The sequence below is a fragment of the Amblyomma americanum genome, chromosome 9 (genome assembly GCF_052857255.1).
Source record: "Amblyomma americanum isolate KBUSLIRL-KWMA chromosome 9, ASM5285725v1, whole genome shotgun sequence".
NCBI lineage: Eukaryota > Metazoa > Arthropoda > Arachnida > Ixodida > Ixodidae > Amblyomma > Amblyomma americanum.
In genome coordinates this window covers 119,682,711-119,705,437 of record NC_135505.1, presented here as the reverse complement: position 1 = coordinate 119,705,437, position 22,727 = coordinate 119,682,711, and the positions used below count along the sequence as shown (strand labels likewise).

Below are 22,727 nucleotides of genomic sequence, written 5' to 3'. Positions count from 1 at the left end.
CATAATGAAGTCCTCGTAGTATAAACGCTGGCGCAGTTTGCTCGCACTGAGGAACTGGAGTGAAATGGCTGTTCTGCTGACTTGTGCATTGGCGGTTGCCCATCTGTGTCTGGGGCTTGCACAGGCCGTCTCGGCCTTTGGAGAACACAAGCTGCACCGGGACGAAGTTAATGCTTTTAAGGTGAGACGTTGGAAGCTACTGTAATGCATGAGCTCAGTTTAGCACAGCTGCGGTGCTATAGGCCATGCCTGTAGTCCCTTTATAAAGGCAGAACTTCTCCACGTCCAATAGCCTTGCTCTTTCCTGGGCCCAGGAGGCAAAACATAATGACGAGCGCCAGGTTATCCTCATCCCCCAATAGGCACTTTTTTGATTTCGCGCAACAAAGTAAATCTGAATATTCTAGTACAAAGTTTACCGGTGCAGCTAAAACCACGTATGTTTTGAACACAGAGTAGGAGTGAATTCACTGACTATGCCAATGAATGCAGTGAAGGCAGAAATAACTTTTTGGAGCCGATGAAGGTACCTTCTTTGCAATAGAGGGTAGTCGCGTATTTAAAAAAAAGGGCATATACGCGTGCGTAGGTAGCTGGAAAGTTTCCGTCTGGTGAAGAAATCTGAACAAGAAAAGTTTCCATCGGGTGAAGAAATCTAAACAAAGACACGCCAGAAACGTATGCACGCGCACTATACGCCCCATTATCGGAACAGCGCAAAGATGTGGACGTGAAAAGAAGACACAGACAGGGCGCTATCCTATTTTCTCGTCTACGTCTTCGCTCTGTTGCGGTAATCATACGCAACAATTCTGGAAAAAATCATTTTTGAGCGGAAACCTTTCAAGAGCGCAATTTTTTCATATAATGTAAGATTTCTCTATAACAATCAATATATCCGCAGATAACCCGACGGAAGTCTTGTGTTTTTTTCTATTAACGTTTTTGCTATCGTTAAAAGCTGACCTCATTGGTTTTCTATGACGGTCCTAACTGTTCAATGCGATAGACGGAAAAACTTTAAAAGAAGGATTTTGCTACATATCAGTAGAATGAACCATTACCTTCATTATTTCTATAACGGTGTATTATAATTTTCTAATTTTCAAAATTTTTGTCCGAATAAATTGGGCATGATTGAACCAACTCGTCCAAGCTTCCACTCTGTACACAGCCTATGCCCCATCATTTGGCTTTTAATAAGCGACGAAATATTACCGCGAACAAGGAGCCTTCACCGGCTCTCGGGAACATCGTGTCAGCCTTCCTGACATGGTAACGAACTGCATTTTTACGCTTCCTAAGCGATATCTGACCGGAAGAAAATGAAAATGAAAATTGATTTTTGGGGAGAGGAAATGGTGCAGTATCTGTCTTACATATCGGCGGACACCAGAACCGCGCCATAAAGGAATAGATAAAGGAAGGACTGCGAGAAAAACGAAATAAAGAGGTGTCGTAGTGGAGGGCTCCGGAATAATTTCGAGCAGCTGGGGATCTTTAACGTGCACTGAAATCGGACAGCACACGGGCGCCTTTGCGTTTCGCCTGCGTCGAAACGCCGCCTCCGCGGTCGGGTTCGAGCTCGGGTACTCCAGGTCAGTAGCCGAATGCGCTAACCGCTGAGCATGCCGCTTTGCGTCATTTTGTCGGACCAGAGATTTCCGACAATGAGCACGTACTGCACACCGGGTAGCGCACGTAGGCGCACATGTTTCCCATGTTATTGAGGGGTGTTTGGGAAAAGAAAATAGAAGCGACAAAGAAGAAGCAGAAAACTTAGTTAAAATTTTGAGGCTTCTTTAGAATAGGTGAGAAGGCATTTGTTCGAAATTTCCACCCCGCGTATCAACGTCAGCAGAGTATACTAAGCACCCAGGTATCTATTGTGGGTGCATAGAATGTTAAATCGTCAGATATGTACTACTTCGTCCTACACACCGTTTACATTATAGAAAACGCGTACAGTTCCCTGAACCTTCTCCACATGCCCTTCTTTGTTAGACGATGTGAGAACCATCCAAATGAGAAAAAAAACAGGCACTTTCAAGTAATTGTTATATGCGTGGTCGTGTGGCCTACGTGGCTAACAGTCTAAACACGCAGGCTTCGTAGTGAGCTACCTAGCGTGATATTCAATACGGCGCGATCCGCCACAAGAAAACGCCAGTTTCGGTCGTTTTGCGACTGGAATAGCATTCGCTTTATATCCGAGCCATCCTTCTACTAGGTTCCAACAAGATGGTCGCAGTCTCGTGACCGCTTTTTTCTGAACCAATGAACGAAATTGCTGGAGGTCCATGCGTCATGCTTATGCGGGTAGAGAATCGTCGAGATAGGGCGTGTCACTGTCGGAGTTTTTTTTTTCCGGGCTGCTGCCAGATTATGGCGACTGCCGAGAGTCTGGCTTCGAGCACTTTAGTGCAGTTTTCAATTGAAGTGCTTTGAAACGCACACATTATGTTTTAAAAAGTAAATGAAATTTGTCGTCTATAACAGCTTTCTCAGCTAAGTACTAGCATCTCAACGTGAATCACACACGTTTCGCTCTACAGATAGCAGTGTACGTTAAATAGGCAAAGAAGGCATAGTAGCGGACGTAAATGAAAGAGGCAAATAATAATCGTATTTGGACATCGACACTAGTGGCAAAATTTTCTCATTCGTTAGAGCGTCAACACGTAAAATTGCCCGCATGGTCGTGGTGGTCTATTCCACAAGCACGCTATGAAGAAAAAAAAAAGAGACGACAGAAATGTTTACGGGGCAAAACAAGTGCACGAACGAGTAAAGCATTCATATTTGAACAGCGCAATAAAACAACGGGATACAACGAAGAATAGACACCAAACCGCCAGTAAAGCATTGGGTTAAGTACATGAGAATCAGGCTTCGTTTTGAAATCGGTTGATTAAAGGTCAATCCGCTCAAGGAATTCTTTGCAGGTATAATCATTATATGGCAACAAATAACGCCACTGTAAACCATCAATACGTGAACTTCCCTCGTATGTAAAATGTTTCATAATATCACAACGATAACCTTTAAATAGTGGTCAGCATATTATCAGCCCTTTCTTCGATGTGTTAAATGTTCTAGCTCCACAAAAAACAAAACATACCAGTGGCTGCTGCGTACTAAGAGAATGTTCTCGCCCTTTCTTCACTGAAGGTGTTCGACTTGTTCCAAAATGGAGTGGCGGTGTACACTTCGAGCCACGATCCCAGCCTCGAGTGCGTCACTGCCAATCGGTCGGTGTACGAGCCGAACAAGAGGGTCGTCTACACCTGGAACCTGAAAGGTCACAGGGGATCCAAAAAGTATGCCCTGGTATAATTGTTCAAAATGGCATAACGATGGAGCTGTTTCTGTTATACAGGAAAATCAGAGTGATTCATTTGTATCGAGCAAGCAAAACTTAATGGGACCTTTTTGTTGCCTGTGGTATTCTTCGCTGCGCTTTAGCACAAATGCGGACCCAACAGTTGAGACTGAGGGGCGGTAGCCAAAAGCGGAAGGGGAGAAGTACGTTTCAACACAATCCATTGCTTTCTGCAAAAAGTAAAGACATATTCGAATATCATCTGTTCTACCGCACATGACAATGGCGCGGAAACGTTCCTTCATTATGCAGCTTCAGCATGAACATAGTTTGCTTGTTTGCTGAAAAATTTAGAGATAAGAAATAGCAAAAAAGCCACCGTAGCCGCCATAAATCTAATGAACAGACCCTTCGGTAAATATGAGCACCACTTGTCGAAGGTGGCGCTGCCTGTCGAGCCGAAATAGGGAGAGCGGAAAATTTAGTTGTGGGCGCCGCCATATGTCCTGTAGAAATGGCGGTAAAAATTGTGAGTGCAGCGGAAGGAGTGAATGAAGAGAGGTGAGGGAGCATCTCTGGAATATCGTGATGCGAACACAAGCCGAGGTACATCTGCCACTTACCAAACAGTTGGGTAATATATCATCACCAGCCCTGTAATCGAGCTTAGAAAGAGCGATAGCGCAGAAATATAAAGGTCTTTTATTTCAGGAGAAGCAGGAAGTACATATATATAAAGCCTTTATCAGGCTCCATGACATAGAAGGCAGGACAAGAACCAATTTTCAAAGTGATAAACCCGAGTCAAATGATATCACCGAGTTGAAAGCGTGACAGGCGTATTTAGTTGCCTGCACAACTGTTAACTGCCATTCATTCAGGCGCAAGCGTCAAAGGGTTACCAAGAAGAACAGCTAACAAGAACCCGGCAAAAGCGGGGCGATAAGAACACGGTCCAGAAGGGAAAAAAAACTCGTAAACATAATAAAAGGTTGAAGGGCCAACAAATAACACGGCAAAAAGTTAAAAACACTAAAAACACTTAAAGGTACCATGAAAACCAAGAGTGATGTTGCGATCACAAGACGAGAAGGGAAGTTAGACAAACTTTACACAAAAACCTAGAAAAAACTTGGTTTTCGTGGTACCTTTTAGTGTTTTTAATGTTTTTAACTTTTTGCCTTGTTATATGTTGGCCCTTCAACCTTTTATTATGTTTACGAGTTTTTTCCCTTCCGGACCCTGTTCTTATCGCCCCGTTTTTGCCGGGTTCTTGTTGGCTGTTCTTCTTGGTAACCGTTTGGCGCTTGCACCTGGTTGAATGACAGATAACAGTTGTGCAGGCAAACTTAATTCGCCTGTCACGCCTTCAACTCTGTGATATCATTTGACTCATGTTTATCACTTTGAAAATTGGTTCTTGTCTTGCCTTCTATGTCATGGAGCCTGATAAAGGCTTTATATATATGTACTTCCTGCTTCTCCTGAAATAAAAGTGGTTAGTTCAGTGCATCTGTCTACGTCGTCTTTCTTCTACTCTGTCCGTTGTTTTTATGCGCTGGTCCCTCGGACTTCAAAGCTATATAATTCAAGGAGGAGCACTCTCATCACCATCAATACAAAATGTCGCTGATATTCCTGAACTTAAATACCTTCCGATGAGAACCAGAAAGCGCGACAAGGTTTTTTGGGTCTTAAATTGTTGATCATTGCCGAAACGTTCTGAACACTTTGCGCAAAACAAGAAACCAGCGAGAGTGAGTCATTTTTCATGGGGATGCCGCATAATGAACGTCAGAATGCTTTAGTGGAGCTTCTTTCTTATCTTGTTCTCCAGGGGCAAGCACGTACTTGAATACCTTCCTGGACCAAGGCAAGACACGGTAGTGGCCATTCAAAACGGTGGTAGGTGTGCATGCTTAGCTTCTCGCATGTGATGATGGAAACGTTTGCAGGAAAGGCATTGCACAACGTTTACGCGTTTCGCGCTATTCTGGAAATTAAGCGAGAGCTTAAGTACACTTTCTGGCGATGTTGAAGTTTATAGAGTAAAAAAACTGGCATTAACCGCTGAGAAATTAGACTTAAAAACAGAAATTTTTCTTTCCTGACAACGGATTCAAACTTGCGGCATGAAGAGCGAGAATTTCGTGGTGGCTATTCAGAAGTCAGTGGTTGTGTAGGTGCCTTCAAAGATTTCCATTAAAGAAGCAACCCCTGAATTCACTGCCCTTTGTATATCAAAAAAGGTCGATGCTAATGACAGCTGTATTTAATTCCTTGCTTATTTATTGCTCCCTAAGTCTTGATTTTCAGTGAAAATAACATATCTGTATTAGAAAGTTACAATCCATGGATAGAGGGAAATTCAGTGTCTCGTTAGTAAACATTTAGCACAGTGCCTGAAACCGGGCACATTGGTCTGCTTCGCTTAGTGCGACGTGAAGGAAACTGCCGCACTAATCCTCATAGCACGAAAATTGATTTGGTTGAAGTTTATTTTAACAATAATGTTACGTTCGATTTCAATGTGCTCCGCAATCGCGAACAGATAGGTGTTTAGTTGCAAATTTCTGGAAATTTGTAGTAAATAAGATATAACAATTATTTTGATGCTATGACCTTTTATGAAAATCTCTAAATCACTTTACGCACTCCATTTTATATGTTTTTCGCACTTTGATACGATCTACGCAGCTTTTATTTGATAGTGTTTGTCCGAACAAAGAAAAGCAACATTTGTGTGGCCTAAATTGGTGTTTCGATGTCCATTTCAGACACAAAGCACCCACGTCACGTGAAGTTTGATTACACCAACAACAAGAACTGCGTTGTCGCCTCCTTTCCGTACAATGGCGAGGGTAAGAATTCAACATTATTTTACTCTACATCTAAGGCGACTTAATAAAACTTCACACCATGCAAGTCTAGAATGTTACCTTTAATGAAGGGCCTCATGAGATTGAGATTGTCCGTTATGCTCTCTTGCCGAAAATATTTCTTGAGGGTAGGGTTATAAGCATAAAAAGAAATAATTTTTTTATTCTTCTAACGCGGTTAAGTAGCAGCGTTGCGCTAAGCCTTCTTCTCTGGACAGGTAAAAAGTGCAGTCATCGAGAAAAGTTTACGGGATGCAGGTTTGCAGAAAAAAGGTAATTTCTACGGGGTGCGGCAAAGAAGGTCCATGTAAATCGTTAAAGCATGGTGGGACACGCGTGCTCATTCTGCAAGAACAAATACTAGCTAATCGGCTGCTGAGACAACGGAGAAATATTTTTCTTATCCGAGTAATTCAGATCATGTAAACTTTTGCGCGTTGTCCGGAAAAGAGATGTCATATCTCACATCGGGCACATGGGTTGCCCGATAACATGTGTCAGTCATCACTCGTCGGTAATGGTCTTGTAACCATGCGCTGGTGATTACCAAGAGTATAAAAATATTTTTCGCATGAAATAAAATCAGTTGCAAGTAAGCGCTTCGTATGTCTCTCTTATTCTGTCCTCTTTATCTTTTTTGAGCGCTTTCATGGTCAGAATAGGCATCAATTGTGATGGCGTTAACATTTTAAGCACTATTACTCACAACTCTGTTCCGCAATTCATCAAGGATCTCAAATCTGGCAATAAAATTTAGAGCACTGTTAATACTTTCAATATTAAAGAAAACATGATTATCCAAGCCGTATCTAAGGAAGTGACGGTGGCTGCGGGAAAGGAAGTCATTTTGCTTGAAGGTTTTATGCTCCCATAGCGCAATGAGTAGCACCTATGGGTACTTTGTATGCATAGATGTGGCACAGGCCAGTGTTCTTTTTAAATATGAAATACTACACTCACAAAGAAATAGAAAATGTGACCGGAGAGACTACACCCCCAAAGGGGTTGAAATAATTCCTGAGTGCTCCACTAATGTACAACTCTGTTCGCGTCTCTTGGCTACTGCAGGGAATGCCTCCGGAATCCGGCGAGAGAACGATGCTGACTGCGCCTTTTCTTAACTCATGAAACATCTCCTTAAGTCGACACATGATGCACTCGTTGCACATCTCGCGACTGGGCCCTCGTTATCAATCTATCGTAGAAGACGGTCCTATTCTTAATTAGAGGGCCGCCTCTATAGTGACCACGTTAAGCGCTTCATTAAAGAAACAACTTAGTTTCGTTCCTTGAAAGAACTTAATATTAAATAACAGCTATTCATATCTGTGTGCTTGCGTTTGTGAACAAGAAACAGATAAAACACGACTTTATAAAACACATGTTTCACATTCTTGATGCGCACAAAACCTCGAGAATGAGCCGGCATGTTTTGTCAATGTACTCGTCTTAGATGTGTTGTTCTTATTGTACTCCGGTATAATGTTGCTTTATATCACATTAGAGGATCAGGGACAGTCATTCCGTCCTTCGCAATAACGAACATTGTAACAGTTTTATCTTTTTATTGTCGCAACTTTTTTTGTGGTAATTTTTGTTGTAGACAAGCACATTATTCATTGCAGTAGCACGTTGAAAGATATCGGTTTTTCACGTAATTTTTGTTTTTTTAGAGCTCTGAACATCGGCAGTGCTGGTGTTCAATGATGTCGTTTTATTTGCTCCAGTTTTCGTAGTTTGCGGCTTTCTGTATTTTGTTGTCACGCGGCATAGAATATGTGTGGGGTAACATTTATGACAGTGCATTTAAAAAAATCATCAATTGTCATAATCGCCTGCTTGCGCTATTTTTTTTTCTTGCAGTGTGCATATTGTGGGTTCCGAAAGAATACATTTCAGAAGTGCCGCAAGAATGCATCGACCACTATGAAGACATATGCGACGATGAAGTCCCCGCCTACCGCGAAGACAACTGCAAGAACGAATTAGACGTTGATTAGACCAGCTAATAAGCAAATAAAAGAGCATTAAGCATACTGCACATGCTTGTCCTTCGTATGAATCTTGCTCTCTTGGATCTGCAGAAACACGTCCGTAGCTTTCCTGAAAAGACTGCAGCACTACATCTACATTCATTCCTGTCCTTGGTAGCATGGACATAATACGCCATGGTTAACTTAACAAACCATGTATTATCTATTTAAACAAAATAAAGGTATTTAATTGCTTTTCAGATACGCTGAGAAAATTCGCAGATTTACGAACTACACTGCACTCACAGTTGTACCGATCTTTGCTGCAGTACTTCACATCCTCGCATTAACTAAAAGATGAAAAGTAAATTTTTTCTCGGTAAAATTTTCTAAGGCAATCCACGACATACGTAAACGTCTGTGTGTACCAGGGAAACAAGGAAGGCGATGGCTGTGCAGCTTAGATGCAAAGTCGTCTTTTTTATCTCTCATCTGGATAGATTACTACGCTAACATCACCAGTGTTTATTAAGAGTGCCGCGTGTGTCTTCTTGCAAAGCTGATTGCCACCATCCGTGGACCTATGATCGGCACCTGCGTCATTATGTCAGTAATTTCAACTAACGCCACTATAGTCCACAGATTTCAATTACCGAACGAGCTTCAGGGTGAGTGAGCGCGCTTCAGAGAGCAACATTAAAACAAAGCTTGGCAGCTCGACTACACACGCAAACGGGAAATGCTTGAAATAGGGATATAAAACGGCACATTTTACAGTTTTTCTCGAAGTCCTTAGGAGATGCGGATTATGCAAACAGTGCACAACATCTTTCATTTAACATAAGTTTGCACCTCGGTAAACAGCGATTTCATGCACTTCACATTCGACGAACGACGTAACCATGTACAATATATTGAGACAAAAATTTTCAACATTGGAAAACTGTCAGGTACTGGTATAGAAATATTAAACTTAATGGTCCAGTCTTCCGACGTTTAGCAAAATCTTTATTTCATAATGTATCCATTACTCGCATCGCGCAGTTAAGACTGCCATAAAAAACCAATGGGGGAACCTATTGCAAAAAAAAAAAATCAAGCTGCCAAAGGCCGATCTGCGGATATATTGTTTGTTATAGTGAAATCTTACAATGTATGATAAAAACTGAGCTCATAAGCTTTTTACCGTTCAAAAATGCTTTCGTCCAGAATAGCTGGGTATGAGTGTGCTTCTTTCCAGGCTTTCTTTTTGGATACTTGTTAGGTGTGTGCAAAATTCAGCGTCGAAAAAAGTTATAGCTCTGCATCGGTGTTAAAAAATGCATAATTACTGCATTCACTTGCTTTTGTTTCATTTATGAAAATAAGTGACTAACTCATTTACCGTGATATCTGAAGTGTGATATAGCGGCAGGGTTTGCTTCTTGAGCTTATGACTTCAGAGAGGAGATCTGGGTTCCTGCGAGCAGGACATAGCACTCGCTGCATGCGACTACGTTTGTGACGCGAGTGTACACAATATTTCTGCACGCCACTAAAAGAGCATACATTTAAGCTAAACGCGCGAAATTCAGAGGCCCTAATCGGCTTTTTCATATACGGGAATTTGGCGTCTTTTTTTAATAATACCCAAGAACCCCACACTCCTACTACGTTGAAGTGGGAATAGCGATAAAAATGATGCGCTGGTAATAAATCAATTAAAATAGTTCCAAATTTGTCGATGGTGTACAACATTCTAATCTATAACAATTAATAGAATCACACGCATATCACATGATCCGCATTCCCTCTCCGCACTCTACCACCTCTCTTTTGAGCCCCGTCACGTTCTGTAACCATGTAGTTGATGTGTTAACCTTGCTGCGAGGCAGTTAAAAGGGGGGTAGAAAACTAATGAACCCACTCTTTCTTTTCCCTTCTTACTTCGCTTCATTCCATCGGTCGCAACTTTGTAAAGTTCCCTAATGTGAGCTATTTATCGCAGCCTTTCTTTCCGCCTAACATCCTCTATATCGCCAACGCACACACGCAAATTTCAAACGTTTTAAATAGAGAACAACACGAAAAGATCGTAATTTCCGGACGAGTACATTGAACGCCGTTGGTGGCGTGTTTTTTTCTCAATTGTAAAGCATATATACTATTTTTGTTGCTACCTAATTTGTTACCTTATGCGTGGCTTCATTTTTGCTTCTGAAATTTTAGTGAACACCAGAGCACTTTTGCATCGCTTACGACCCCAAGAAACACAAAAAATTTTGACAAATCACAGAGACGTTGTACCCCCGTGCAACATGTTACCACTTTGAAGTACTTCACGTCAACTTGCCTCACTTTATCAGCGCTTTTTCTTAATGCATGTACGTAGCCATTTGCTGAGCAGAGAACTGTAAAAATAAATACGCAGGAAAGGTGCAACCGGTAAATTTGTGAACTGCCTGTAAAGACAGATTGGCAAAACATTACTAAGCAAAAGCACATCATAGTAGAAGATTAAGAGCGCTAATTTGGAGCTCCAAGGTAGCTCGTTTGTGCTCGAAGCTACAACTTCCAGGCTAAGCATCTGCGTCTATGTTCCTACGTAATACTCGAAGCAGGAACAACGGCGAGAGCTACAAACACAAGTCAAATAATTTCTAATACGTCTTTCATATACGGGCACATGCCGCGAAGCTGAGCGGGATGGTTTGCAACGAGCGGTTGGGAGTCTTGATGCGATGTCATTAATGCCTTGCCGGGCCAGGGCGCCGCTCACCACAGGTGCTCGCGTCATGATGTGGACCCGAAACGCCTCTTAAAAAAAAACTATATGTTTGACAGGCATGCCACATGCCCATTATTATTCCCTATTGGTGCTCGGTATTACAATAGCCAATTTAGCAATAATAATGTTTTAATATGATTCACCTTTTTTTTGCTTGACATTGCAGCTCATTGCTATTACTGTTGCGGAATGGCGATATTTATGCCAAAAAAAGGCTACCATGAAGTATTGCTGGCCTGTTTTGTTTAAACGCATAGCTTATGCTGAAAAAGGCAATGACTGTTACACAAGTAAACAGTTGACCGTGCACGTACGCGACATGAGAAATGAAATAAAAAAGATATGTCATTTTCCAAGTAATATGACCGCACAAACATTTGCCAACTTATTTGCGAACTCGTGTTACAGCGTTTTTTTTTTTTGTAGCCAGCCCTGCACACTGATCGTTATGTTTTCCGTATTTTATTTTCACGAGGCTAAGTGCTCTGAAATGCCAGTATCTGCGACTTAATTCATATTTGATTAGTCTGTTGTACCACTCCTGCTCTAAGCTTATTCGAAATAGTCTCATGTTCACTTCAAAACTGGCGGGCCATGTGGTAGGTGAATTCTGTGATTTACTTTGTAGCCAGTGCTGCACCAATGTCTTTCTGTTATGCGTGTTTTATTCTTACGTTGTTAAGTGCTAGTAATTGTCAATATCTGTGACTTCATTTATATTTATCAGTTTGTTGTACCACTCCTGCTCCTATCCTAATTGAATTGTCTCCTGTTTACTTCAAAACTGACGGGCCATGTGGTAGGTGAATCCTGTGATTTAATTTGTAGTCAGTGCTGCGCTAATGTCTTTCTGGTATCCGTGTTTTATTCTTACGTGGCTAAGTGCTAGTTATTACCAGTATCTGTGACTTAATTTATATTTGATCAGTCTGTTGTACCACTCCTGCTCTAAGCTTATTCGAAATAGTCTCATGTTCACTTCAAAACTGACGGGCCATGTGGTAGGTGAATCCTGTGATTTATTTTGTAGCCAGCGCTGCACCAATGTCTTTCTGTTATCCGTGTTTTATTCTTACGTTGTTAAGTGCTAGTAATTGCCAGTATCTCTGACTTCATTTATATTTATCAGTCTGTTGTTCCACCCCTGCTCCTATCCTAATTGAATTTTTTCCTGTTTACTTAACAACTGACGGACCATGTGGTAGGTGAATTCTGTGGTAATATCAGACGTCTGTCAACGTAATTGGCTCGGAAAAAAAACTAACGGCATCGTGCATAAATCAACATACGTATGAACATAAGTTTCACTACACATGCAGGGAATAATAGCGACTAAAATTTTGGGATAAAAATAATCATCCCGAAAGCATCAGGGTCCCAACGCTACCTCACTTAACTCGGAAAAGTCGTTGCCGTCGCGAATGGCCAGCGTGTACAAACATTAATTAGGTTGGTACAACCTAAAAAGATTCGAAAATAATAAGCCCTTGCTTGCACCACTGACGTACAACAGGCTTAATCCAATCGGAAGATCAATAAAAAGGCCCGAAGGCAATGATATAAATTTACCACCCGTAGGTCGGGAAAATGAAAAAAAATGAGGGGTAAAAAGCTACATAGCGACCCGCAACCAGGGGACAGGGACCGGGGAGACTCCCGTGATTTCCCCTGGGATGTAGTGGAGAGAATGGGTGGAATAGGTTATGGGTATTGGGATGGAAATGGGGACAGCGAGTTTGTTGCTCTCATCCTTCATATATCTCAACTCCATTACTCGCCTGCCTGGCCAGGAGAGGGAGGGCGTTAAGACTGCCCAATGGTGCGGCCCCGCTCACGGGATGCCCAACCACCGACAAACGCAACGGGCTCCGACCGCCGGAAACAGGAAAACCTAACCAGGGGTCAGTATACCTCGGGCCCCTCCACGACTATCAGGGTTTGTTTCGGACCTGTCAGCTACTAATCGTCAAGTGCTTTTCGCGGTTTTTCAGACACCGGAAGTATGTGTGGTGTGATCCAGCGAATAGAAGCTTAAGTCGTCAGCCTATCGCCCCTCGGGCTTTGGCGTCATGACCTAACACCTCCGTGGGGGGGACCCACCTGTGCTTCCAACCAACCGTGCACTTACTGAGGAGGGAGTGTTCAAGGCTGGGCTGACTGGGCCACAAACCAAGAACATGGCTTAGGGTTAGATGACCTGGTCCTACTCCGCCGGTACTCCGCAACATCGACGGTTTTTGCACTTGTCGTACTACGCCCGCCTACCTCGGCGTCCCGCAGTGACCTCAATGGCCCCGCTCAGCCGTGAGGCTACCTCCCCGAGTACATCGCTTCCGAGGAGCATGGCTGCTGTAAGCCCCCGCGCGGACCTGGCCGCTCTGTAGCCAAAAACCGGCGCGTCGGTCACCAGACGTGCACGTCCCCGCGTGCGGAGGCGAGTAGCATGTATTTAGAAACCTTTGGAACTTTAACACACGCCTTCCGTGCCGGATTTCGTGGGTTCAGCCTGGATGTGCCCCCATGCCTACCTCCGCTCAGGCATCGGGCCACAAAAGCGCGACTGGCCCTCACAGTCCCCTGGGAGTCGCTGCCACTCGCATCTCACGAGCAGGCCGGATTTCTCCCCCAGCGTGTACAAACACTGCGAAGGACCTACGAGCAGCATCCCGTTTCTCCCTTCGTTTGCACAGGTTTGGATTCGTGCATCCCTGTTATCTGAAACGTTGGCCGCCACCGTTGGCCTGCGGGCTCTCCATTTTGAAAGCTGAGTACAGGTCACCTCGACAATAGATGGCTCACATTCCGCTCCGAGAGGCTCGTCCATGAACTCCGCTCTCGCGTGCACAATTTTCTCCAGCAGCATTTGTGCGGGAGGCAGAGCATGCGTTTCTGATCACTGAGTGCTACATTACGAAAATGCCAATGTAACTCGGCGCTTATTTGCGCCAAGCATATAATTCAGCACGCGCTGTGTTATTATGGCTGCGTCTGTTGGTGAAGACGTTAATTGCTTAATTGAAATAGTTCCTACTTTGAGCGCGTTCGTGGCTTTCGCTTTTTTAGCAGCGTTAGGTTAGAGTACCTGTTTTCAAGAACCACCTGTTTACTGCTTTATTTGGGCTGTACATAACTAAATTTCATACGGTATGGCATTGTGGCAGTAATGAGTATGTTCTCTCATGCTCATGTCTGCTTTTAAAACAGCGCAGCTGCATCCACTATGTGCTGTTCGAGCTTTTCTAGATAATGAGCGCGGCATGGAAGCGCTGCAACCTGCTTGTTTCTAACAGTGCGCGCCGATGTATGAGTATGCTGTTCCGTCTTTGTCCGTAAAAGTTTTGGGCGGAAAACTGTGATGAACTGGTTAGCAGTCTGTCTGGTAGGTTTTCGATGGGTTGTGCTCGCTTTAGTATCGGCGTACGCATCATACTCCACGCAGGGTATTGTAAAGCGCTTGTTCAATAGCGAGTATAATAAATTCTGCAATATTCTCCTGTCAGGATCTCTCTGTAAGGAGCGCTGAATGTGTATTTTATGGGGGTTATCTTAAAAGTTATTATTTTAGGTTCTTACAACTTTCCTCGCGCAGGCGACACTTGCGAAAGCTATATTTTTGCAGAAGTTTGCAATAAGCGGTGCAGTGCCTTGGAGGCCTTCACCGCCGACGACCGCCGCGGCCAATGGCCGAGAATCTTCATTTCCGTCAGCGGGCGTGGATCTACATGCTTCAGTGCACGGCAGAGAGACTGCTTTTTGGCGCTGCAGGCATGGCACTCACAAAGAATGTTGGCTATTGTCTCGCCACACCCGCAGATGGCACATGCAGGGCTATCAGCCATACCTATTATTAAGGAGTAGTGCTTGCTGAAAGCTATACCAAGCCACAGGCGGCACAGCAAAGTTTCTTCACATCGTGGTAGGCCGGATGGAATCCGGAGCTTCAGATCTGGGTCCAAGGATTTTAAACGTGAATTGGAAAATTACCCGGAATTCCACGCGGCAAGTATGACATTAGTAGATCCGATATATTTGTGCACGCAGGAGTTAAGAGAGCAGAAGGAAACGTGCAGCCGACAGAGTGCGCTGTAATTGCGCCCTGGATTTTGACGTTCTTGATGACTTGTACTCTTTGCATTCTGAAGCTTTACCACCCCTTTCCAGAATATTCTGGATGTGTTACAGATAGGAGTACCTTCTCAACAACCTATTGATTAAATCAACCTTCGAAACCTTGTTCTTTCTGTAACTCTCTCTAACCCAGCACATGTGACCGTGGAGAACGATGGTGGAGAAAAGCAATGTTTCTCGCTGAAATTTGAATGGAGAGGTATTTATGCACTGAATATATAAGCAAACTCATTCGGCATAAACAGGAAACCATACTACATCCGCCCATATAATAAACTGCACATCTCCAACCAAAAATGTTAACTTTAACCCAACATTTCGAAGCCGACTCGGCTCCTTCATCAGGGGTGACTGAGGGCAGTAGCTAGCGTCTTTTAAGCATGGAGGGGAGGGGGGGGGGGTTAAAAGAACGACAGCTGTGTCGCGCAAGGCGCGGTGGAGGAGGGGTTGTTTTAGGCTGTTAGTCACGCTGGCGCACAGCAGGGAGGTGCTGAATGGCGACTTTATTTCGTTGCGTTGAAGAGCGAAGTCCCTGGGCATATACTGGAGGCAGGTTTCCTTTTGTGCGGTTGATATTGTTCGGGGTGGTTTGGAATATGCCAGGATTCCAGAAGGAGCCTCTTGTGGTAATTTGTTTCGGTTCCGAGGATGCGGGTCTCTTCAATGTTGATTATATGGTCGGAGTCCTCGGAATGTTCGGCTACTGGATTGCGCTCTCTTGCAAATTTGCGGACGTCGTTCTTATGTTGCCGAATTCTTTCTTTGAAATTTTTGGTTTCGCCGATGTAGCTTGCGTCGCAGTCGGCGCATGGAATTTGGTAGACAATGCCTTGGGCTCTTTCTCTCGGCGGCCGGTCTTTGGGAACAGGTAGGCAAAGTGCAACAGTGTTTGTGGTCTTGTGCGCAACCTGGAGACCCGATTTTTTCAGGATTCAGGCGATGGTTTCGCTGACACGTCTGACATAAGGTAAAGTGACGTATTTTGGTGGTGGCGTTGGTCTTTGTGCGTTGATTTCTTGACGAATGTTGGGTTTTTGGCGTCGTATGGTTTTTTGAATAAAGTCTTTTGGGTAGCCGTTCATGATGAGTTCTTTGAATATCGTGCGTTGTTCTTTTTTCTGTCAAGTTCTGTGCTGCAGTGTGTCTCAATTCTTCTGAACAGCGTCTTCACCACTGATGCTTTATGGACCGTCGGGTGGTTCGAAGAGAAGTGGAGATACCGGCCTGAGTGGGTTGGTTGGCGGTATAAGGAGAATTGAAGGGTATTTTCGTTTCGGGACACGAGGACGTCCAAAAACGGCAGGGAGTTTTCTTGTTCCACCTCTAGCGTGAACTGAATGTCAGGTTCTACGGAGTTTAAATGACGAAGGAAATTTTGAGTCTCAGATTTTTTAATGACGGCGAAGCAGTCATCGACATACCTGACGAAAATTTTGGTTGCGGGTGGAATGAGTTGAGGGCTCGCTGTTCGACGTGTTCCATTGTTAAATTGGCCATGACGATAGAGATGGATGCTCCCATTGGTGTTCCTTTCACTTGTCGGTAAAATTCCCCGTTTGACGAGAAGTATGTGTTTGATAGGCACAACTCCAGGAGGCGGCACACATCATTTACACTCAGCGGGGTTCGTGCGCTGAGTGTGTCGTCGCGTTGTAGGGCGTCACGGGTAGCGGCCACCGCAAGCTTCACGGGGATGTTTGTGAAAAGGGACACCACGTCGAAGGAGACAATGCATTCGTCGGTTTAAAGGGTGGCTTGGGACACCAGTTCGATGAAGTGACTGGAAGGACGGGTATGGGTCGCTGTTTTTCCTGCGATTGGGGATATTAGTTTGTGAAGGTATTCTGACAACGAGTGAAGAGGGGAACACCGCAAGTCGACAATCGGGCGCAAAGGTGTCCCCGGTTTGTGGACTTTGGGCAGGCCGTACTTTGGACTTTGGACAGGTAAATCTGTCAAAATGTTTATTTTTAAATACATCCGCCCATGCAACATTGTGCGTTATGCTGATCGCGACTGCCCATGTGGCAACCCATGAAAGCACGAACGGACTGACAGAGGGCTTTTAAGGCACGTGCTCGGTTTGATACGGGAGAGCCTTGAAATGGATGAAAATTACCGAATAAATCGATGCCGTTTGCGCCCACCCATCGGGCGTGGTTCTTGCAATCCCAATATTCACCTTTGTTAAAGTGAAGGGTGTGCGTTTTCTCGTTTTGGCATGCACAATGTCTTCGACTGGAAGCGCGTGCGTTCCGGAGTGAGCTGCCGTTGGCACAAATTCATGGATCCTTCGGGAGCGCAGTATGCTTGAAATGTAAAGGTAAGACTTGACTGTTTGCATTTTTTGTCTATTTGTCAGAGTCGCTTTTAAGGGGTGTTGCATGATGTTCGGGCGTGAATTACAAATGTTAGAGTTGTATGTTATTTTCATTGGCGGTCTTGAATTGATGATAGTCTCCCATAATCTTCTTGAGGAGTCCAGAATACTAGAAACGCATCTTATTGATGCCCTAGGGGATTATTAATTGCAGACAGTGATGTCGCCACGAAAACCAAGGGGCGCAAACACAAGGGGGTGAGACTTGAACGGAAAAAAATTTACCTGTGATCCGTTAGCTTAACATACTTCATTCTAAAGGAAAGGGAACGAAGCCGAGGTAAGAGAGAAAGACAGAGGAGAGATTAGGATATTGGAAGGCTAAGCCGTTCGCGACTAGATCAGAACATTGATAATTAGACATCAGCAAGAAAGGTTTTTGCTCTGGCATGGCTACAGCCTGGCTGACATGCCTGAAAATTTAAAACTTCAACGAGGCTTGAGGTTAGTATTTCCGTTAGAAGTGACTAATGCTTCAGCTGTACGCCATCGGGTGTGTTGCACTGCTTTTTTCATTTCAATAGTCCTTGAGCTGAGGTGCATGCGTTTGTAAGTTCGCAGCTGTTTTGAGGCTTGATGGGAAGCGACTGATGCTGCCGAAACACTGACTAGCAGCTGCATCGGCTCTATTTCCAAACCACACACATAAAAAATGGCTTAGGAGGAAAGAGGTGGGGACGGAAGTATAAAGAGGTTTTCATCTTCATAGTAGTTTCCACTAGCGGATGCAGGTGCGACGCAGGATATTTTACAACAATAAGGGTTATTAATCCAACAGGACGTATTCAACTCGCATGAAGGTTAACCTGCCACCCAGTATACATGAAAAAGAGGAAAAAACTGTTTGCCTATTCATTTGCAAACTTATGAAGATTAGCGATATATCTCAGGACGTGTTCGCAGAGTGTGATAGGGAAGAGTTTAGCACTTGTTACCGTTCTGAAAACAGAGATTGTGGGTTCACCATACAGTTTCGACTTCTACTCAGCCGGTAACTGACATTACATCGTCTCTATAAGTATTGAAGCAGATGCCAGCGTTATTTTCGCTTATAAAAGAAACAGCCGTTGCTTTATGCAACGTTTTGTACCATCGCTCCGTTTGTCCCAATCCAATGGCAGTGACCTGTGTAAAAAGCGGCATGTGTGAATATTGATGGCTGCAGACTGCAGAAGTGATGCAGAAGTGATGAAGCAGAAGGTCTGCAGAAGTGATGAGAGGACGTCGAAGTCACTTCACCTGCGGGACAGGAACCGGCCAGCGGCATATGCCGAGAAGTGAGATAATTTCAAATATCTAAATTTTCTCTCTATAGGACGATAGATACAGCCTTCTCGAAATGCGGCTTGCCATACTACGTTTCAATATGAAATTTAAATGTAGCGCCAGTGCTTCAGCGAGGAAAATATCTACAGGCTACTACTACTATGGCAGCTTCTGTAGGTGTGGTATCCTGCAGAAAGCTCTTAGTGTCTTCTCAGCCTAAAAATAAGTTCTGCCTTATCCTGACAAAGAGAGCTGCTCTAAACAGTCTGGACGTAAGGCCAATGCAGAGTGTGAAGAGATGTAAGCAGTGGCGTTACGTATAGCGTTGTGTTTATAAGCGTGTAATCTGACAGAAAAGCCATTCTGAGAAAGGAGAGAGAGTTGATTTTCTAAATATTAGTGAACAGTACTTCCCCGCATGGTCGCCTTGAAGTATGACCTGCGTAGCGCATGAGAAAACAGATTGAGGTTCGCTCTGCGAGCAACAATACTTGTCTCTTAACTGGGCAGTTAGGTGCCCAACAACAGGATCTCACTTTACCACGAAGAGATCTCTGAGAACGCCTCGCGCATTACAAGTCAAACTAAGCGTGGCTGTAGGGCGGGGCAGTGGGGCAACGCTACCTTATACTGAGCCCGCCGAAGGCGCTCACTGCCATGTTCATCGAATCACATGCGATGCACGTGGAACAAATGTCAGTGGTCTTCCTTCCTGATTACGAAGCAGATTTCTCCAAGCAGGAGTGGTGAACTTGAATTGAAATGGATTTTTTTTGTGCTCCTTATACCAAGTTGGTGATGCCGCACTAAAAGTAGGTAAGCATGAGCATGGGCCGACTGGATATTCTCTACGTTGAAAGGAAGACAAAACGAAGGAGAAATAACGGCGATTTGCCGTGCATTGTCCGTACGTTTCAATGCATGCCCTTGCAGCTTCCTGATCGCTGGTGGTTTCGAACGTAGAAGGAACCACTTAGAAAAAAAAATTGGCAGTGGCTTTGCTCGGCTATGCCAGGATATACGCAGCGAAAGCTAATAGCTATACACAGCAAATATGGTAGTGTAATAAGGAACGTCTTGCAAAGCACTGCGTCGCGAACAATCAGCGGTACAGTCCAGGTACAGACCAGAGGCAGCGGTCAGTCCAGAGCACGCACGAGGGACGGAGCGTTTGGCGCTTCTCATCGTCTTCTTCGTTAAGCGCCAGCCTCTGAAGATTCCAAAGCCGGAGGCCAGTCTTACAATGTCCTCCGGGCGAAAAGGCGACATCCTGACGGCCTAGGGCGATGTGACAACGGCGGGGTCGTAGTATGGTTTGAGGCGGGTCGTGTGGACAATGGCGCGGCCTCGGCGACGATCATCAGGGGATGGCGTAAGCGGTTCGATGAGGTCATTGACGAGGGATGTCTGCTAAAGGATAAGGTAGGATCCCTAGTACTTGCTAAGAAGTTTGTAGGAAAGGCCGGGACCTGAGGAGGGTACCCAGAACCAGACCAAAGAGTCAAAGTTAAGCGGGAGGAAGTGCACGGGGATCACGGGTGCTTTTCTGCTGCTGCTGGGCGTGAGAAGTGAAGGAGCGGACAAGCTGTTATCATTCTACGCCATAAGTTGCGCCTTGAGAAAGAGTTGTAAATTCGCAAGCATCAGGGCGGTAAGGTAGAATTGTGTCCATTGTGCAAGAAGGCTCACGGCCGTACAGAAGAAAGTACGGAGAGAATGCGGTGGTGGCTCCAGCAGCGGAGTTATGAGCGTATGTGACAAAAGGAAGAACGCGGTCCCAGTTACAATGGTCGGAAGCAACATACATGGCCAGCATGTCGCCGAGGGTGTGGTTAAAACGCTCAACCATGCCGTTTGCCTAGGGATGGTAGGCGGAGTTGGTGTGGTGAATGATGTTGCATTTCTGAAGGAGAGCTTCTACAATTTCAGAGAGGAAGGCCGGACCTCTATCACTGTGCAGCTCTTTGGGCGCACCATGACGAAGAATGATGCGATGGAGAATGAAGGATGCAATGTCGTGGGCTGTAGCGGATTGTAAAGGCGACGTTTCAGCGTAGCGTGTAAGGTGGTCGATGGCAACGATGATCCAGCGGTTCCCGGTGGACGTGCTGGGAAGAGGGCCGCAGAGGTCAATGCCAACACGCTCGAAGGGCTGCGCTGGGCAAGGCAGCGGCTGCATAGGAGCGGCAGGTCGGCGAGGTGGATGTTTTCGACGCTGGCATGCGGTGCAGGACTGAATGCACGGGCGGACATAACAGACCATCCCACGCTAGTAGTACCACTGTCATAGACGGGTGAAGATCTTTAAGAATCCGGCATGGACACACTGTTGATCATCATGGTAGGAAGAGCAAATGAAGGGGCGCAGATGTGTCCGAATGACGAGAAGCCACTTGTGGCCATCCGGGAGGCAGTTGCGGTGGTAAAGAAGCTCGTCTCGGATGGCGAAATGGTGGGACTGACGACGGAGAGCACGGGAAGGAGGTCGAGACGATTGGCCAGATAAGAGATCGAAGAGGCATGTGATACATAGGTCTTTGCGTTGCTCGGAAGCCATATCAGGGGACTCAAACGCCAAAGAAGGCAGGGCGGATAGACAAGGCACTGCCTCGATGACACAGGGTGAACGTGAGAGGGCATCAGCATGGGCATGTTTGCGGCCGGAAGGACAGATAATGCGAATTTCGTACTCTTGGAGTCGCACAGCCCAGCGCGCCCGTCGACCAGAAGGATCTTTCAAAGAGGACAACCAGCAGAGGGCGTGGTGATCGGTGACAACGTCAAAAGGGCATCCGTACAGGTAGGGGCGAAATTTGACGATCGCCCAAAGAAGGACTAAACACTACTCGGTGACAGAATAGTTGACTTCAGCTTTTGTAAGTGTTCGGCTAGCAAAGGCGACAACGTATTCGTCAAAGCCTTGCTTACGCTGAGCGAGTACTCCACCGAGGCCGACGCCTCTGGCATCATTGTGGAGTTCCGTCGGAGAACGAGGGTCGAAGTGACGCGTAATTGTTGGAGTGGTCAGGAGGCGTCGGAGTATCGTAAACGCTTCATCACAGGCTGGCGACCAGGCCGAAAGGTCGTGGGTGGAAAGTAGCTTGTTCAGGGGGTCGACAATAGTGGCAAAATTGCGGACAAAGCGGCGGAAGTAGGAGCAGAGGCCGACGCAGCTGCGGAGGTCTTTTACAGAATTGGGCTTCGGAAATTCGGCCACAGCTCGCAACTTGGCCGGGTCCGGGAGAACGTCATCCTTCGACACGACATGTCCGAGAATGGTGAGCTGCCGAGCTCCGAAGCGGCACGTTTTCAAATTGAGTTGGAGGCCAGCGTCAGCCAGGCAGTGAAGAACCGTTTCAAGGCGCTGGAGGTGAGACGGAAAGCGCGGGGAAAAGATCACAACGTCGTCTAGGTAACAAAGGCATGTGTGTCATTTGAGTCCTCGGAGTATGTTGTCCATCATGCGCTCGAATGTGGCGGGTGCATTGCAGAGGCCGAAGGGCATGACATTAAATTCATAGAGCCCGTCGGGTGTGACGAATGCAGTTTTTTGGCGATCGGCCTCTGCCATAGGCACCTGCGAGTAAGCGGAGCGCAAGTCCAATGACGAAAAGAACTCAGCGCCCTGCAGGCAGTCGAAAGCGTCATTGATATGGGGAGAGGGTAAACATCCTTGCGTATAATCGTGTTCAGATGACGGTAGTCCACGCAGAACCGGATGGAACCGTCTTTTTTCTTGACCAGGACCACTGGCGATGCCTACGGGCTGTGCGACGGCTGTATCACGTGGCACTTGAGGATGTCGGTCACCTGCTCGTCAATGATGCGGCGCTCAGCGGCTGATACGCGGTACGGACGTTGGCGCAAAGGGGTATGGGTTCCAGTGTCAATACAATGGGTAACGGTGGTGGTGCGGCCCAAGGACGGTTGCTGGCAGTGAAACGAAGCTTGAAAACGGTGAAGAACGGCGAAGAGCGGGTCTCATTGGGTAGACGTCAGGGCGGCGTCGACG

General features: G+C 45.5%; 1 protein-coding gene across 1 annotated transcript; it reads left to right on the top strand.

Annotated features, from left to right (window-relative positions):
* The first annotated feature begins 53 nt into the window (after positions 1-53).
* On the top strand, positions 54-8,332 carry LOC144105416 (uncharacterized). The gene is made up of 5 exons (XM_077638534.1): positions 54-181; positions 3,172-3,320; positions 5,160-5,227; positions 6,100-6,183; positions 8,065-8,332. The coding sequence occupies exons 1-5, from the start codon at positions 65-67 to the stop codon at positions 8,199-8,201; spliced, it is 555 nt and encodes a 184-aa protein (XP_077494660.1). The 5' UTR covers positions 54-64; the 3' UTR covers positions 8,202-8,332.
* The last annotated feature ends 14,395 nt before the right edge of the window (positions 8,333-22,727 follow it).

Bases quoted from the DNA above. Each gene is read 5' to 3' on its own strand.
- LOC144105416 (XM_077638534.1), top strand. From the start codon at position 65: ATGGCTGTTCTGCTGACTTGTGCATTGGCGGTTGCCCATCTGTGTCTG. The intron at 182-3,171 runs GTGAGACGTTGG...TCTTCACTGAAG, and splicing joins ACGAAGTTAATGCTTTTAAG to GTGTTCGACTTGTTCCAAAA. The intron at 3,321-5,159 runs GTATGCCCTGGT...CTTGTTCTCCAG, and splicing joins GGTCACAGGGGATCCAAAAA to GGGCAAGCACGTACTTGAAT.